General features: G+C 40.5%; 2 protein-coding genes across 6 annotated transcripts in view; one reads left to right on the top strand and one right to left on the bottom strand.

Moving 5' to 3' along the window:
- ZFYVE26 (zinc finger FYVE-type containing 26) overlaps positions 1–1,144 on the bottom strand; it is a 65,248-nt gene extending 64,104 nt beyond the window's left edge. The window contains exons 1-2 of one of the 2 annotated variants that reach the window (XM_084866277.1): positions 1,030–1,144; positions 289–565 (exon numbers count right to left, since the gene is read on the bottom strand). In XM_084866277.1, the coding sequence (XP_084722403.1) occupies positions 289–482 (194 nt within the window). In that variant the 5' untranslated portion in view covers positions 483–565; positions 1,030–1,144. The remainder of the gene's footprint in view (positions 1–288; positions 566–1,029) is intronic. The other variant, XM_084866278.1, reaches the window with a different exon arrangement.
- A 1,132-nt stretch (positions 1,145–2,276) lies between these two features.
- The window catches only part of RAD51B (RAD51 paralog B), a 489,897-nt gene continuing 473,553 nt past the window's right edge, over positions 2,277–18,620 (top strand). For 3 of the 4 annotated variants that reach the window (XM_084867046.1, XM_084867049.1, XM_084867048.1), the window contains exons 1-4: positions 2,277–2,341; positions 6,109–6,225; positions 7,374–7,487; positions 12,848–12,964. In XM_084867046.1, the coding sequence (XP_084723172.1) occupies positions 6,142–6,225; positions 7,374–7,487; positions 12,848–12,964 (315 nt within the window). In that variant the 5' untranslated portion in view covers positions 2,277–2,341; positions 6,109–6,141. Of the gene's footprint in view, positions 2,342–4,509; positions 4,636–6,108; positions 6,226–7,373; positions 7,488–12,847; positions 12,965–18,620 lie in introns of all 4 variants that reach the window. The other variant, XM_084867047.1, reaches the window with a different exon arrangement.

Here is an 18,620-nt window from a genome sequence, read left to right as displayed (position 1 = left end):
TTTCAATGCAGTCCCACCATCTACTTTAATGATAATAAACAAGAAATGGTGGTTCTATTTACAATTTGCTGGCCAAGCTTAAGCACAGTTCCAAATGATAATTCAAGCCAATGTTAAGTAAGTAATAGGTATGTATTACAGAGGTAAAATTTCAGAGCATGTGAAATACACTCCCCCTCTGCTAATTCTTCAGGGAGTCGTTGAGGGAGGCTCATGGACCAGCGCCCAAACATTGAACCTTGTGTCCCCTGCCCCCGGGACTGCCTGCCAGGAAGAGAGATTCCTTACCTCAGCTGATGTGGACACACCACCAGTGCCTGTAGAATATCCTCCACCTTCTTGGGGACATCCCCTTCTGCCTCGTGTAGCTGAGGCACACATGCCTGTGCCAGCTCCCACTCTCCTCTCCGAAGGCACTCACAGAAAAATCCAAAAAGCTCCTTCTGGGAGGCGGTCTCCTCTTTTCCAAATGGATGATGCATTTTCCCAGCACAGAGTGCAGGGAGACAGAAAGGGATGAATCACGCAGAACACATGCTCAATTTTCTCCTTCGTGGATCACCTCCTATTAACCGTACACACCAGAGTGGGAGGAAATGGAAGGAGTTGTATTTAGACAATTAGTAACTACCAGCCAACTGGTCACTGCAAGATCGATTTGACATGTTCCTGTCTTTGAGAAGTTACACCTTTCCCCCAAGGTTTGGGTCTCATCTCTCTACAAGCATCTAACATTCAATTAATATTAATGGTTGTATTATCCCGAGGCGCAGCCCCTAAACTCCCCGTTCGCAGCCCCTCCAGAACTTCAGACGCAGCCCGGGTCCGAATCCCCAGGTGGTCGCCCCCTTAAGGGTGAGACATTCAGCAGGAACCCCCCTAGATGGAGCCCTCCCGTAAAGCAGAGGATTGGGGATCCGGGGGGGAGTCCATGTCAGAAGTGGAGGGCGGTGGGGTGGGGGCGCAGGGACGCTCCCTGCAGGGGTCTTGGAGAGCGCCCCCGCCTTCTCTGGGGTGCTTGACACTCACCCGCTGCCGGTGCCCACAGCCACAGTGCCCCCAGCGCAGCCATGTTTCAGTCGGGTCAGGTGACAGGTCCCATGCGGAGCTTGCAAGGCGGGAGGCGGGGCTGACGATGCACAGCGGCCGCTCCTATTGGCCAATGGAAAGGAAGATGCAAATAAGGCGCCATATTTGTTTGGGTCACGTGACACCACCTCCAGGAACTAGGCTAGGGAAAGCTCGGAGGCTGGGAGGGACCGCCTCGGGTACCTGGCTGAGGAACATTCCTTTTAGTTTTGACAATTCCTCTGCGCTCCGCCTTCCGTTCTGCGTTCGTCGAGTGGCTGAAACAGCGGTCTTCCTTGATTCTGTTCTTCCGCCCTCTTTTCTCCCTAGCGTTTGAAGGCAGCGTTTACTGAGCTCCAATCAGTGCTTTGCCAGGTCTTGGGGGGCAAGAGGGAGGGGGAGTGACCCAGAGCAAGACATGAATCCCCCTCCATTTTTATTCTACATACTTGGGCCCTTTTATAATCCCAGAACCCTACGTTTTGAATTTCCATTTTCTTCTGTTTTAACTCCTCATTTATTTGCTCATTTACCCGACCACCGTTAACTGAGCGGTGTGCTACGCTTTTGAAGTGGAACAAGTTGTGGTCCCTGTCCTCAAGGAGCTCAGTTTTAGTCGAGTCAGGTGATAGGTCGAGGAGTGCAGGTCAATAATAAAAAATAAAGTGGTCTACATTATAACATAGATAGAATAAGGTGACCAGACGTCCCGCTTTTGTCGGGACAGTTCCGATTTTTAACAATTTGTCCCGCGTCCCGCGGCGTTTTAAAATGGGGACTTTTTTTTTTTTTTAAACGCCTTGGGACCCGGCTGGAGCAATTTTAGTTAGCACTGCCCAAACTATAAATCACTACCAAAGGGTGATGTAAAAAGCAAACCAAAACAAACCAAAAGCTTCTTCCACAACCTCTCCTGTGTAGATGGGTTTCCAGAAAACTAACCTAGTCTCAGATCCATTAAGCACTTTTTCAATGTAGTGACAAAATAAATAAAACACTTCAAGCAAGGTTTGTTCCGGTTTCATACACTTTTTGCTTATGTTCCGCAACCGCATTTTGATAGTCATTAGACTGAGAAACTGACGTTTATTTCAGAGTGTGAAAACTTCAACTCCCGGCAAGCCGCGGAGCCGACCTGGCTATGCCTGCTTCTGATTGGATATTTCCCACGACGACGACCCAATCAGCGCTTAGGTTGTTGCTTTGCAGCATTTTCCGCGGGGAACTGAGTGATGGGTGGGGGAAACTTTGAAAGTTGGATGCTACAGACCCGGTACTGGAAAGTCTCATCTTGGGGGCAATTGTGGGGAATTGGGGTGTGCGCGTTATTTTCTGCTCCCTCTCTGGGCCTGTGGTATTCATGTTGGGGTAGCGGAGAATCTTTTTGGGTGCAGGGCACGCCCCCTTAAGTCCATAGGAATCTTAACAGGAACCCTGTCGCGGATCTGGGAGCTTCTTTTTCAAGTTTGCAAGGAAGCTGGGCCTTGTTGAAACTGTTCTTTTTTTTTTTTTTTTTTTTTTTTTTTTTAGGGGATTCTGCCGTGTTGTTTTTGCCTCTTGATGCCCACCCCCCTTTTACTTCCGGGCAGTTTGGGGATCTAGACAGGAGAGCCCGTGTTTGGGGTTAGTTTAGGGCCTGCCGGTCTTCAGGGAGATAATAGCGTGGAATCTGGAGTCAGATCCCTGGATTCGAATGCGGACTCCATCATGTGCTAGCTGTTACAGACTGTGGAAGTTTTCAACTCAGTGCCTCCTTGTCTTTAATCTGTAAACTGGGGTAAAACATCCGAAGCGCTTGGAACAGTGTAGTGGGCGTAATAAGGGCTCAGTAAATATTAGCTATTGTTACTTCACAGTTTTCATTGAACATCTAACAGGAGGCGTTTTCTTTCACTGAGGAGGAGAGGATTCAATCTTCCGGGTTGACTCTCTTCCATTCCCACTCACATGGGCGTATGCACACACATACAGAGCAGGAACTTACAGTCTTTGGTGGAAAAATCAAATATATAAGCCATAATAATACGCTAATTATCGGGCAAATATGTGTACAAAGATGAGAACATTGGAGAAGAAGAGGCTGAGTTTGGTTAAAGCTTTGTGGAGGCAAGTCAGGGAGGCAGGATGGCTATGATTGCCTAACCTACCAATACACTGTGGTGGCTGGAGAGCAGGCCATGTGAGGCAGCAAATGATGTTTTGCTGAACAAACTGATAATGATGATTAACCTGGAGCCTTATGTGAAATCCTTCAACCTTCATTTCATTCCTATGGAGTAGATACTTGAATTACCCTCGTTTTACAGATGGATAAACTAAAACAGTGGGAGGTGAAGTAACTTTGCCAGGAGGGTCAGGATTTGGGCCTTGCAATCTGATGCAGTAATGAGAGGGAAAGGAGGAATCAATTTATGAAGCGTCTTAATCCTGAGGAACTTACCCTGAAGGCTTTCCATGGGCAGTTTTAAAGGATGAGAGTGACAGGATTGGAGCAACTTTCTAGGAAGCTACCTTGCACACAGTTTGGTGTGCCTCCCTGTCCACAGCACATTTAAATACCAATGGCAATATTTATTGCATGGCTAGTTATTTTTGTATACATTTCTTTTCAACTTTTACTGTGAGTTGCCGAAGGGGAGGGAATATGATTCTTGTATCCCAGAACTTAGCAGAGTGTGTGTTTAAATAGTGCCTTTGGTCCTGGTGTGTGGCTTAGTTGGTTGGAGCAGGATTCAAATCCTGGCTGGAGTGTGTGTGTGTGTGTGTGTGTGTGTGTGTGTGTGTGTTTTGGAAAGGGAGGATGGATGTTTCTCTCTGCCTCTCTCTATAGAAATCAGTAGACATATCCTTGGATGAGGGTTAAAAAATGAAGTAGAATAAAATAAAGAGTGTCTGTAAGAGAGGCAAATGAATGGATTTTGCATATGTGTGTGAGGCAGTGAGTGACTAGAAGCAGCATGCAATAGTCCAGGCAACTGATGGGAGTGGCCTGAATAAAGGCAGAGTTAACAGAGGTAACAGAAGTGGTCATTGTTTTTTCTTTTCTTTTCTTTTTTTTTCTTTTTTTTTTTTTGTGTGTATGTGTGTGTGTGTGTGTGTGTGTGTGTGTGTGTGTTTTAATATATTTTTTAATTGATTTCAGAGAGGAAGGAAGAAGGAGAGAGATAGAAGCATCAATGATGAGAGAGAATCATTGATTGGCTGCCTCCTGCAAGCCCCCACTGGGGATTGAGCCTGCAACCCAGGCATGTGCCCTTGACAGGAATCAAACCTGGGACCCTTCAGTCTATAGGCCAATGCTCTACTCACTGAGCAAAGCCTGCTAGGGCTGTGTGTGTTTTTTAAGATTTTAAACTGACTTTTAGAGAGGAAGAGAGAGAGAGAAAAACATTGATGAGATAGTAAACATTGATGGATTGCTTCCTGCACACCCTCTACCAGGAACCGAGCCTGAAACCCAGGCAGGTGCCATGACCAGAAATTGAACCAGCAACCCTTCAGTACAACACAGGATCCTCAACCAAGCCACACTGGCCAGGACTGGAGCTGGCCATTGTTAAAGTCCAGGTAGTTTGGGGTTTACTGCTCTCCTTTTTTTTATTGAATGTATCCATCTAAATTAGGGGTGTCGAACTCAATCAGAGAAGGGGCCAAAATCTAAAATCCAGCCTAACTCGCGGGCCGAATGGTTTACTGAACAGTCATAAACTGACAATGTCATAAACTGACAGCCGAGTGCAGTAATGACAGCGCGGTGCGGGCCACATTGCAAGGCCTGGCGGGCTGGATTTGGCCCGCGGGCCTTGTGTTTGACACATGTGATCTAAATGATGCCCTTTTGCAGAACTACCTGATCTGTAAAGACACTAGGCAGTGACATAGCACATGTCACTTAGTAAAATTTCTTCTGCGGAAAGAGAAATGAGTACTGACAAGTTCCCACTAAGAGAATTGTGAGGGATGTATTCTGTGTTTGTGGGAAGGATATGAAAGAGAGAGAGAGATTTAATCTGATACGCAGAGATGATCTGATTCCGAGAATTTAGATAGAAATTTGGGTCATGGTATTGAAAATAAATACCCATATTCTCAGTATATATTTTTGTTTGAAAACTTTACTTTTCTGATAATTATACTGCTTTATCCCCTGGAACAATGAGGAGTTCCTGTTTCTATTCTAACCAGAGAGTTTTTTGCCATCTCACTGAGGTACACAGTCTTCCTTTGCATACATTACTAAGGGAATCACAGTGAATCTGTTCTAGCACCTAGCATATGGGAGTGTGATCAGTTAGTATAGTAAGTGGGAATGTGGGAAGCTAGTATACTGAACAGTAATTCAGCTTGTAAATACTGGCAACACCTGGGATAAAATCTCATTTGATTCAGACTCATAGAAAAAGAAGTTAAATATGATCATGGACTTGCAGTAGAGTACAAGATTAGCAGGATAGACCTCGGAGTCAGACTTCCTGGATTTGAAGTTGGGAACCATCATTTACTGTTTCTGGTGATAATAGAATAGCTAAACATTCTAGGTTTTTGTTTTCTCATATGCAAAAGTGGGGTCCATAACCTTTCTTACAGGGCTGTTGAGAAGGTTAAATGTGCTACTTTATAGCAGCCTTGCCTGGCATAGTAGGCGCTCAATAAATTTATTATTGTTACAACTCAATGAAAGTAAAGACTTTCTAGGAGACGTTTCAAACTATGCCTGGAAGGTTATTTATACATGCAAATTAATAAATGCATTGAAAATCTCAAGATGCTTTACAAATGTCAAGTGGCATTATTATATTCATGTAATAACTATCAAAGAATGGTGTGAACGGTATATTTTTATCTTGCCTTGCTTCTCTGTGTACTAGTATATGCTTCTCTGTGTGTATGTGTGCCTTCCTTTATTTTATCAGTAATATTTTAAATACTGTACATTTCACTAGGCACATGGAAACATTTGAAGAATTTTTTTATTGTGTAAAGTGTTTTAGAAAGTAGCCATCTATTATTGCTTACGCTATTTTCTGATGCTTTTTCAAGGTGTGTTTTCCCCACTCCCCCACATATGGAGTCATGGGTAGCAAGAAACTGAGACGAGTGGGTTTATCACAAGAGCTATGTGACCGTCTGAACAGACACCAGATTGTTACCTGTCAGGTAAAATTTATTTAATTTTTTTTCCAATGAGAAACATCAAGTACAAATTAATTTTAAGTATACCTTAATAACTCTTTTAAGTAAATCTGAAATGTAAAAACTTAGACTTGTAGAATAAAAAGGATTATTGATGGTGTTCCTCTATAGACTAATTTTAAATGATGAGCCATTTAGGCTATACTTCCAAGAATGATTTCATTTATCTAGGTTTAATATTTTTACATTTTGGGAAGAAGGATGCTCATGGGATAAAGTGAAGTACACAAGTGCCTTTATTTGGGGTTCTAGAGAAGTTTCACCTACTTAAAATAAATCTTGTAATTACATGAGAAATATGACTCAAATGAGGAAATGGTATTCAAAATGGGTAATTCCTTTTAAAAGCAAGATAAATTAATAGTTAGGATCATTTTCCTATTGATGGAATGAGAAAATGTATAGAGAAGATGTTGCAATTTTAAGCTCAACAGTGAAGCAAATCTCTTTTGGGTTAAGTGTGACTTAAGGTTTTAGATTAGGATTTAATCCTTTATAAGTCAGACTTTCAGAATATGTTGTAATTTTAAGATATTTCTTTGTGTGTTAAAGGTCTTTTTGGTTCTTCTGTTATACATTTAATAGTCTTCATATTCATATTTTGAAACACCCTTAAAAGTATGAAATTTAACATTTCATTCCATAGTCAGTTTGGCTCTCTGTCAATTATCAAACACTTCCTCTGAATGATCTCATGTAGTTTAAGAAGAAACACATTTCCACCTGACACTTTCTGGATATTTGTGCCCAAACTTTTCAGGTACTAGTGCAGTGTTCAAACACAGATGGGTTGGATGCTGCTGTTTTGTGATGTTACTAGGTGAGTTCTTTGGCATATGCCAACTAAATAGAATAATTACAAGTCAAGACTGTCATATGTTTTAGTTCAGGCATATTTTGAAGGGCAAGTACTATAAGGAGCACATAAATCTTTGATCTGCAATAAATATCACTTTTATCTGCACATGGATAATAGCACTTGGATTTTTCCTTTTGATTCCACTATCTTTGTTTCATATATGTTTAAAATATTTTTTCTTTATGTCTCTTTAGGACTTTTAAAAAAAATCTTTATTGTTAAAAGTATTATTTATGTCTGCCTTTTTCTTTAGGACTTTTTATGTCTTTCCCCATTGGAGCTTATGAAGATCACTGGCCTTAGTTATCGAGGTGTCCATGAACTTCTGTGTGTGGTCAGCAAGGCCTGTGCCCCACGGATGCAAACGGTATATTATATTTTAAAATTATGATTTGGTTACTATTTTTATTTTGATATTATTCTTCATCTTATTTGGGGTGAGGCAGAAACAAAAAATAGAGATGAGTACCTCAAAAATATTGACTCTTACACGAGAGTTAGTTTTATAGTGAGGACATACCGGTATGTGAAAATTTATGTAGTTTATAGGCTCATGGAAGATAGTTCCTAATTATGGGAATGAGACAAAGTTTTTTTTCTTTGGAGCTAAAAGTGATATTTCAAATGGTCATCTTTCTCTTGTTTGTCTGGGTAGGATTTGTGGTCCTCTTGGTTAAATGTTAATATACTTCTAATTATAGCTTCCCCTATCTTTATTCTACTTTTACCATCATCACTTACTGTAAATCATAGGGTATACATATTAGGTTTGCATTGCTTCTTAGTTGAATAAATAATACTTAAAAACTTATCCTCACTCTTGAGAAGAGTAAAAGTCTTTTTTAGCATCAGGTTGTACTATTTTTTCATATTTTCTGTCACAAGACTTCAGCTTTTCAAATTGTAAGTTTATGCATGGTAGAGAAGATATTGTTTTTCCAGAATAAGAGTTGCTTAAAAGTCTGTTTAGTGATTTCAAAATGTATTTATTTATGTGGGTTGTAAATTACTTATTTTACTCTCTCATGTTGAAATTTGGTAGCCACTCAGCAATAAAGTCGAGTTCAATTCTGCAAATTAGGTAGTGTCATTTGAGACTTGTGAAACAATGGACGGATAAAGTACTTTCTTTTGTTCAGCTTTAGCTTGTGATCTGAGGAAAATATTTTAAAGGCAGAGCAGGAAGAAGGAGAATTAGAATCGCAGTTGGGGTTTGGCACTACTACCGTGTTTCCCCGAAAATAAGTCATCCTTCGAAAATAAGACCTAGCGCATGGAAAGATAAGACATACCCTGAAAATAAGACCTAGCGCAACTTTGGGAGAAAAAATTAATATAAGACACTGTCTTATTTTCTGGGAAACAGGGTATTAGCTTTGCCAGTGATCTCTAGCTTTGGACTGCTCACTTTGAGCAGAGAAGTTAGAGTTAAAATAGTGAGATGGTTTTGTGACTAGATTCAGAATAACCTGCTATTATTTCAAAGGTTGTGAAACACCAGGAAAATCTTTTAATTTTTTTAAAAAATAAATATTTTATTGCTTTTTTACAAAGAGGAAGGGAGAGAGATAGAGAGTTAGAATTGTCGATGAGAGAGAATCATCGACCAGCTGCCTCTTGCACACCCCCTACTAGGGATGTGCCCGTAACCAACGTACATGCCCTTGACTGGAATCGAACCTGGGAAAAACCTTTCAGTCCGCAGACCGATGCTCTACCACTGAGCCAAACCAGATTCGGCAAAACCTTTTAATTTTGATATTTTTAATTGTATGTAATCAATATCTATGGCCTATTTCTAGTTAAGTAATAAGAGAGCATGGGCAAGAAATTCACTTTAGCTGAAGCCAGTTTGGCTCAGTGGTAGAGCGTCGGTCTGCGGACTGAAAGGTCCCAGGTTCGATTCTGGTCAAGGGCATGTACCTTGGTTGCGGGAACATCCCCGGTAGGGGGTATGCAAGAGGCAGCTGGTCGATGTTTCTCTCTCATCGATGTTTCTAGCTCTCTATCTCTCTTCCTTTCTCTCTGTTAAAAATCAATAAAATATATTTAAAAAAAAAAAAAGAAATTCACTTTAGACTCCACTTATTATACATCGTAACTTCATTTCCAATCCGATACCATTCCAAATGCCCATTCAGGAACTCATCTTTCCCTTTTGCTATACATTCACTCTTGTAGCATTCTTTTGATTTGAGTCCTGCCTTAACATTGGCTTAGCCTTAGTTTGTTCCTTCAGTAAATATTTTTTTTTTTTTTTTGCCTATTTATTCAGTCATTTATTCTTTCCACCAATATTTATTGAGTCCAGCCACGTGTCAGGTACTTTGTCAGGTACTGGGGATATTGTAGTGAGCAAGATTGATAACGTTCCTGCCTTCCCGTAGCTTATGGTCTAGTGGGAGAAGTCAGACAATAACAAATAATTACATAAATATTTAGTTAATTGTAGTAAGTCCTGTGAAGAAGAAGTTCAAGGAGTCTTGAAACTTAATAACAGGAGACATTGCTTAATTTAGGGAAGGGCTCCCACAAGAAGCAACGCTGAGGCCAAAACCTGAAGGATGAATGGGAGAGAGATAAGCAAAGGAGTTGGGAAGGGAGGTGAGAGGGGAGGACTTCCCAGGCAGTGGGTCCAGCCTGTGAAGGAAGCAGAATGGTGCTTGCATGTTCATAAAATCGAACTGGTGTGAATGGAACGCAACAGTGAGGAAGAGAATGGCAGGAGATGAAGTCAAGGAGTAAGCAGGAGTCAGATCGTTAGGGTCTGCAGACAATGTTAAGGATTTTGGACTTTATTCTGGGAACATTGAGAAGCTATAACAGGGTGTAATCTAATGTATTTTTAGAGATTCAGTTTTGAACATAGGTGATTGAAAAGGAGCAAGATATATTTGTGAATAATAGTTAGGTATCTATTAACATATTCCAGAAAGAAAGTGATTGTGGCCTGGGTTATTAGTGTGGTATTAATGCAGATGGTCTAATGTTAATTAATATGAGAGAGACTGAGGAGGTGGAATGCATAGGATTTGGTCATTGTCTTTGGATAGTGTTGAGTACAGGAAAGTGTCAGATGATTTCTTGAGTTTTGCTTTGAGAAACGGGGTGGTACCCTTTTCCGAGATAAGGGATACTGGAAGAGGGTCAGGTTTGAGGAAGGCAGATCATGAATTCAGTTTAGGGCTTATTGAAATTAAGGTACCTGTGAAACTTTTGAGTGGAGATGTGAATTAGGCAGTTAAATGGAGGTTGGGGCAAAGGTAGGTTTCCAATTGTTCATATAGAAAATAAAACAATAATTAATAAATCATATAAGAATAAGCTTTGTTTTTAATGTACTCACAACTGTAAAGCTACTCTTGCCCCAACCTGTATATGTACATGGAGCTTGGAAGAAAGGTCTGCACTAGAAAGATGCATTTGGGAGTCTCAGTGTAAATATGGTAGTCAAAGCCATGGGAATGGATCAGCAATTCCCTGGGAAGTTTTTGTAGTGAGAAGGTTAAGTATACCCAAGTCCCGACTAAGACCAAGTCCTGATGGAAGCCAACATTTATTTATTTGTTATTATTTTTTAAAAGTATTTTTATTGATTTCAGAGAGGAAGGGAGAGAAAGAGAGAGATAGGAACATCCATGACGAGAGAGAATCATTGCTCGGCTGCCTCCTGCACACTCCACACTGGGGATCAAGCCCGCAACCCAGGCATGTGCCCTGATTGGGAACCGAACCGTGACCTCCTGGTTTATAGGTCGACATGCAACCACTGAGCCTTGCTGGCTGGGCGAGTGAAACCAACCTTTAAAGATGAGCTTAGACAATAATGAGTCTGAGAGGAAGCAAGTATCAAAGTAGAAGAAAAGCTGGCGTGATGTCATATCACCGTGTTACTCTGTCTCATTTATTCACATACTGTTATTTCTGGAGTTTTGGTCTTTTAGTTTATTATATTCTCTCTCTCTCTCTCTCTCTCTCTCTCTCTCTCTCTCTTTTTTTAATGAGAGTCACAAATCTAGTATTCTAATAATTACACTTGTAATTGCAAGTGAAGCACTTTAATGCTGACAGAGGGGGCTGCCTTTGCATATTTGACCAAGTGTCCCCACCCATGTCCACCCACGTTGCCTGGTTATGGATTGTGGGTAATATTCATGCATTTTTAAATCAGATGCAAGTCATACAACTTTGACAGTAGTTTTTCTAATTATTTTATGTGCCTGTATATAGCCTTAAAAAATCTGTGGTAATCCATGGTTTAACTGAAATAAGAATTCAATAGGTAAAGTTAGAGAAGAGTGGTCACATTTATGGTTCATAAATATTAGTATGTTGGTCTTCCTACATCCTCACAGGGGCAGAAGAGCCTTGGATTTGAGACATTGATTTATTAAATTGTAAACTTTAACTGGGTAGACTTTGTATATTTGGTTTACCATGTATTTTGAGAGCTAATCACAGTATATGGCATCAGTAGGCCCTCTAATTTATTGAACGAATGCATTTTTATGGTTTCATTTCATTCATAAAAATGAAAAATTTAATGGTAGAGATTGCAAGAGGCAAGCATACTCATACGTGACTAGTGGGCAGGTAATCACATTAATCACATCTGCAAAGGTTCTTTTTCCAAATAAGGTGGCGTTCCCAGGTTCCAAGGATTGGATGTGGATATTTCTCAGCCTGCCACACCTGCCTTTTAGCCACTCCTCACAAACCAATGACAGCTTGATCATGTCATTCTGTTGCTCTCAGCATAAACTCTAAACAAGGCTGTTTGTGATTTGGCCCCTACTTATTTCTCCAGCCTCATTGCCTTTCATACCACAGCCACACGCCATCTTTCAGTTGTTCTAAATGAAGTCTTTATATTTTGTAGTTTTTGTTGGTTTCCATGCCCTCCTTTTATTGCTTTAAAAAATATCTATCTATCTATCTATCTATACACACACACACATATATACAATATATATATAGCCTTAAAAAATCTGTGGTAATCCATGGTTTAACTGAAATAAGAATTCAATAGGTAAAGTTAGAGAAGAGTGGTCACATTTATTTATATATATATATATGTTATTGATTTTTTACAGAGAAGAAGGGAGAGGGATAGAGAGTTAGAAACATCAATGAGAGAGAATCATCGATCAGCTGCCTCTTGTACACCCCCTACTAGGGATGTGCCTGCAACCAAGGTACACGCCCTTGACCGGAATCGAACCCGGGACCTTTCAGTCTACAGGCCAATGCTCTACCCACTGAGCCAAACCGGTTTCGGCTTTTATTGCTTCTTGACCGTTCTTTGTACATTTTTCTCTCTGGCAGGAAATGCACACTTCCTTTGCTTGTCCAACAGCTTTTCAGATTTAAGCTTAGTCTAGCTCTTCCAGGAAGTCTTCCTGGATTATACAATCCAGGTCAGGTGTACTGTCTTTATGCCTCCACTTTCCCTTTCACAATATCTCTTATTAATTGTATAAAAATTGTCCAATTTCTAGTCCTGATGGTTTGACTATAAGTACTGTGAGGGCAGGGGCTGTCTGTTAAATCATATCCATGTCATCTAGTCAGTTCCTGGCAAAGAGTAAATATTTGTCAAACAAACAAATAATAGAGGATAAAAAGATGGAATTGGCATTCTAACTGATTCAGTTTGAGGTTTGGAGTTGGTTTATGTTTTTGAGTAGATATGGAGGTTGAAAAGAACTTAATCTTTTTCTTGTTCAGGCTTTTGAGATAAAGGCACGGAGGTCTGCTGCTGTCTCGCCAGCATTCTTACCTACAACTCTTTCTGCTTTGGACGAAGCCCTGCATGGCGGTGTAGCTTGCGGATCCCTTTCAGAGGTAAAGGAGACACTTTCCCGGCCTTCTTTTAATAACTATTACTCTCAGCAGGAAAAAAACTTAGTTAAAAAAACACATTCTTCCTTGAATATTAATCTGAATTAAATTATAAACACCCAGGATATGGTTTTTCTACTCAGTGTCTAGTATAGTTGCTCTGCAACAAGATGTTAAAAAAAATCCTTGTTGACTGACTGCTCTGCTTTGGTTGCTGTTTGTTTGAATTAACTTGGAAAGAGTTGAATATTATGAAATAATATTAAACAATTTGGAGGAATTAAAAAAGAATCACTAACTTAGTGTATTAGGAAAGAAAATTTGAAATTTTACTGACATGTGGGAAAATTACAGTGTTGCACTGAAATGAGCTATATTTATTTCCTGCTGAGGATAGAATTTGGTTGCAGGAAGTGATAGATCTTAGTTATATACTGTTGCATAACAAATTACCTCAAAACAACAAAGAGCACTTACTGGTTTTGTTTCTTTGGGAATGGCTTAGCTTGGTGACCTTGGCGAGGAACGCAGCGTCTGGAGGCTTGGTGGGGCTGGCGGCAGTTTCCACGGGGACTCACTCAGGACTGGGAAGTCGGTGCTGGTGTTGACAGCAGGTCTCGGTTCCTTCCCAGGCTGCTTGAGCCTTCTTATGACATGAGGGCTGATTTGAGGGCAACAGGATGGATGATCCAAAAGAAGGCAAGATGCAAGTGGCCATGCCTTTGATGACTTGACTGTGGCAGTTACACATCATTACTTCTGCCACATTGTCTTCGTTGGAAGTGAGTCAGTAAGTCCAGCCCAAGTTCAGGGAAAGGGAAATTAGGCTCTACCTTTGAAGGAAGAAGTGTCGAGAAAGGATCTGAAGACATTTAAAAACAAGTTCTTTTCCTTGAAAACTGCATTGGTTTTCCCACTGGTCCTGATGTGGTGGATTGATAGACTATGTTTACCAATACACTCCTGAGGGACTTTTTACCTGAGAGTTCCAGGGGTGTAGATACTTTAAGCAGACTTCTAAACAGGACACTTACATGCCGATAGCCATACATCTAACTGTAATTTTTTTCCCCTTAAAGATCTAAAACCCTGTTTTAGATACAAAACTATATCTTATTTCCTGTATTTCAGAAAGGATTAAAAAAGGTGTGTACTATGCCTAGTATTTGTCTATTAGATAGTTGGTATAATAAATGAATGGGTGAAGTAACCTTAAAAAAAAAAAAAAAAATTAGGACCTGCTGTTGCAGAGTACCGCCACCAGATGGTGCCAGAATTCTATTTTATATAACTTTTTTTGTGATTTAGTTGGATTTTTGCTTGAAAAAGTTTAGAACAATAGTGATCCACAGTTATAAACTTATTCAAATAACAAAAAGTTGATGTAAGGCAGATTAGCCAATAACTACTTCTTGTTTCTTAAGTTTTAGAATAATTTTCAATACATTTCACTCAGTTTTTTTTTTATCAATTCTTTCTGAAGCTGTATATATATTTTAATTGATTTTTTACAGAGAGGAAGGGAGAGGGATAGAGAGTTAGAAACATTGATCAGAGAGAAACATCCATCAGCTGCCTCTTGCACACCCCCCACTGGGATGTGCCTGCAACCAAGGTACGTGCCCTTGTCCGGAACCAAACCGGGACCCCTCAGTCTGCAGGCTGACGCTCTATCCACTGAGCCAAACCGGTTTCGGCTCAAGCTATTTTTAAGTGTTGTTTTTTTTAATGATCTGCTGAGCTGAATTGGAATAGAAATCTCTGACAATTAGTGGCAAATTCTCTAATTTTTGTCTCAGCCAAAGGCAGCCCCTTCCATCTTCTTGGGAGTTCTCAGCTGAATCTAGAAGTATTTCTGTTTACTTTTTATTAAAAAACAAAATATCTATTTTATGTATACAGATTTAAGTATATCCTGCTTGTGTAAGTTGTGAACTCCTGGAGCCCATGAGCTAATATAAGAAGCAGAACAATACCCAAACCATTGAAATTAGCTGTGGACTCCTCCCTGATCTTTGGCCTTCTGTTGGGAGATAACCTCCATCCTGAATTTCTGCCATACTCTATTCCCCCCCGTAGTTTCCTTTACCTTTACTACCTATATACATTAGAGATACAACATTTTACTTAGTTTTGCCGATTTTTGAGCTCTATGAAGTCATATATCTGTGGTTAAGTCATATCGTATCTCTCCTCTCTGCTTCTTTAACTTAGTATTGTTTTCTAAGATTTATCCATGTTGTTGCAGGTAGCAAGAGTATAAGTCACTGCTGTATCACATACCATTTTGAAAATATGCTACAATTCACTTATTCCTTCTCTTGTGAGGGAACATTTGGATTGCTTCCCGTTTGCTCCTAATGTAAACAAGTTCTGTGAACCTTGCACATATCTCCTGGATCATGCGTACAGATATTTCTTTGGCGAACTACTTACTGCCCAGTGGTCAGATCTGGCTCACTGCCCGTTTTTTGTAAATAAAGTTTTATTGGAACATAGCTATTCTCATTTGTTTACATTTTGTCTGTGACTATAAGGCAGAGTTGAGTTAGTTGTGACAGAGACCTCATGGTCTACAAAGCCTAAAATGTTCCTGTCTGGCCACTATCTAGGCCCGTATCTACTAGGTGAGCCAGTTAATAATAGCGGATTTTTGTAATCAAAGAAACACAATAATTTCAAGAGAAACATCAAAAGTGCTTTATTCAAAGTAATGTCCATTGCTAGCTACACATTTCCCCGTCTTTCAGGTAATTTGTGGATACCATCCCAAAAGAACTTTTGTTTTGAGGCAAACCATTTAGAGACCCAATTTTCTATTTCTTTGCATGACATGTATCTTTATCCATGTCGCTTGTAATTGTTCGTCTTCAAACTTTTTTGGTTGACCTGGACGTTCTTTGTCTTTCACATCAAAATCATCACTTTTCAAGCGTTTAAACCAGCGTTCACAAGTATCTTGAGATGGAGCATGTTCACCATAAGCTTCCCGAAGTATGATAACTTTCAGCAGCACTTTTCTTCAAAATGAATTAAAACTTCCTGCAAATGCTCTTTTTTCGGTATGAATTTCGACATTTTTAAGTGTAAAAATATCAATGATGTTTTTTGACATGTGAAGTTTTGAAGCTTGTTGTCAATACAACAAAATAGCATACATATCAAATCGCATATATATCAACATATGTGTAACTCCATCCATTGAAAAAAATCCTCATTATTAACCGGTACAGTTAGTATATAGTGCTTGTTTGCTATACTGCTTGTTTTCTGCTGCCTCTCTTATTCTTTCCCCTTTGATCTTTGAATAACCTAAACTTTAGGAACTTCTAATATTATTGCTATTGCAGGGTATAGTATTTATATTACAGTATATTCCACTTGTTTTTTCAAGTCATCAAAATAGCACATTTAAAGAATATGACTTTTCTACTTAATTAATTTTTTAAATGAATACCAGTAATTCTTTTACTTTAGGAGTGTTTTTATTATATGTTTTTAAAGTTGTTGTATATCTAATGTTTTTGTATCTATATATTTATATATTATTTTTGTTATACATTGCTGTTTAACAAATCATTTCAAAGCTTAGTGCCTAAAAACAACAACAAATATTTCTCTCACAGTTTCTGTGAGTCAGGAATTCAGGAGTGGCTTAGTTAGGTGTTTCCTGTTACAGTCTCATGAGGTTATGAGGTCAAGATATTGGCTGAAGCCCCCGCCCTCTGAAAACTTGGCTGGCACTGGGGGAGATGCTTTCGAGATGGCTTCCTTACGTGGCAGGGGAGTCGGGGCTGATTGTCAGCAGGGGGACTCATTATTGGCTGCATGAACCTCTCCACGGGGCTGCTTGAGTGTCTTCCTGACGTAGCCTCTGACTTTCCCTAGAGCAGGTGGTCTCTGAGAACAAACTAGAAACAGCACTGTCTTTTATGGCTTAGCCTTGAAGTTGTAGACCATCACTTCTGCATGTTTTGCTGCTCACACAGGCATATCCCATACAGTGTGTGAGGGCGTCACTACCAAAGTGAGGATCCCAGGGTCCTTCTTAGAGGCTGGCTATCATTATACATGTGTTTGTGCATTTATATACATACTAGAGGCCCAATGCACAAAATTCGTAGGCCTTCCTTCACCCGGCTGTCGGCACCTGCTTCCCTCTGGCATCTGGCACCCTGGCTTCCCTCAGACCGCCAGCAGGCACCCGGGACCCGGGCTTCCCTTGCAGAGGGAGGCCCTGCCCACCCGCCCCAGCCCACTGGTTGGTCACAGCTTGCCTTAGACCTCCCAACTGCAGTGGCTTGCCTCGGCCCTTGTAGCTCCGGCTTCATCTGGAAGGTCTTCCGGAAGGAGGTCCGGTCTAATGAACATATTACACTTTTATTATAGATGTATGCATGTATGTGTATATATGTGTGTGTGTTTAATTTATTGCCTCTTTCTTCCTTGAGATTCTGTGGTAGGCAGGATTTTGAAAATGTCCTACTGATGTTCTGCTGTGACCCCTGTAATCTGTGAGTGTGATGAGATAGTGCTCCCACGGTCTGTCATATGTCACAGTTGACTCTAAGATAGGGAGATTATCCCAGTCTAAGCCCATGAGCCCTTAAGAGCAGTGAGTGTTCTCTGGCTAAAGGAGAGGGGAAAGCTAGAAAGATTCAAAACATGAGGATCCAAAACATGAAGGAGGAAGGGGCCATGTGAAAAGAAATGTAGGAAGCCTCCAGGTGCAGTGAGCAGCCATCAAACGACAGCCAAAACTGACACAGGATGCTCAGACCTACAGCTGCAGAGAAGACATTTTGCCAGTGACCTGAATGAGCTTGGAAGGTGATTCTACACCCTATCCACCCCTCTCTCCCCCAACCTCCACATAGAATCCTAGCTCAGCTGACATTTCTTTTTAAAATAAGTTTTTAAAAAAAATACATTTTATTGATTTTTCACAGGAAGAGAGAGGGATAGATAGTTAGAAACATCGATGAGAGAGAAACATCAATCAGCTGCCTCCTGCACACCTCCCACTGGGGATGCGCCCGCAACCAAGGTACATGCCGTTGACTGGAATTGAACCCTAGACCCTTCAGTCCACAGGCCGATGCTCTATCCACTGAGCCAAACCGGTTTCGGCTCAGCTGACATTTTGGTTTTGGCCTTGGGAGATTGAGCGGAGAACCAGGCCAGCCCATCAGGACTGCTAACCTACAGAACTGTGAGATAATAAATGGGTGTTGCTTTAAGCTGTTAAGATTGTGATAATTAGTTATATAGCAATGGAGAAGGAATACAGATATCAATGGAGTTGTCTAATGAATTGCATTGCACACTCTTTGTTTCTGGTTAAGAGGTCGAGCCTAGAGTTGCAGCCATCAGGCGGAATGTAGATGCGGTGGAGGTGAGGGATAAGGCAGCTGGTTGAGTCAGCTTAGACTGGGCCTGGAGATGACCGAGGGAGGAAGAAAAATCTGGAAATATTCTGCTGTCATTTGTATGGCTGCTCCTTCCTGACTCTAACGTCGAAACCCCCTGATTTATGTATCATCGGTTTTGATTTATGAGAACGTCATTGAATCTGTGTATATTCAGTTACAGACCAAGATGTAAAGTGGCGCTAGAGAAGCGCTGCTCCAGCCAAAAGCAGAAGCCGTAGAGGAATATA

Source organism: Pipistrellus hanaki (genome assembly GCF_964339955.1).
Source record: "Pipistrellus hanaki genome assembly, chromosome: 1".
Classification (NCBI taxonomy): domain Eukaryota; kingdom Metazoa; phylum Chordata; class Mammalia; order Chiroptera; family Vespertilionidae; genus Pipistrellus; species Pipistrellus hanaki.
Note: the sequence above shows the minus strand (reverse complement) of the source record. Positions and strands in the feature narration are given on the sequence as shown.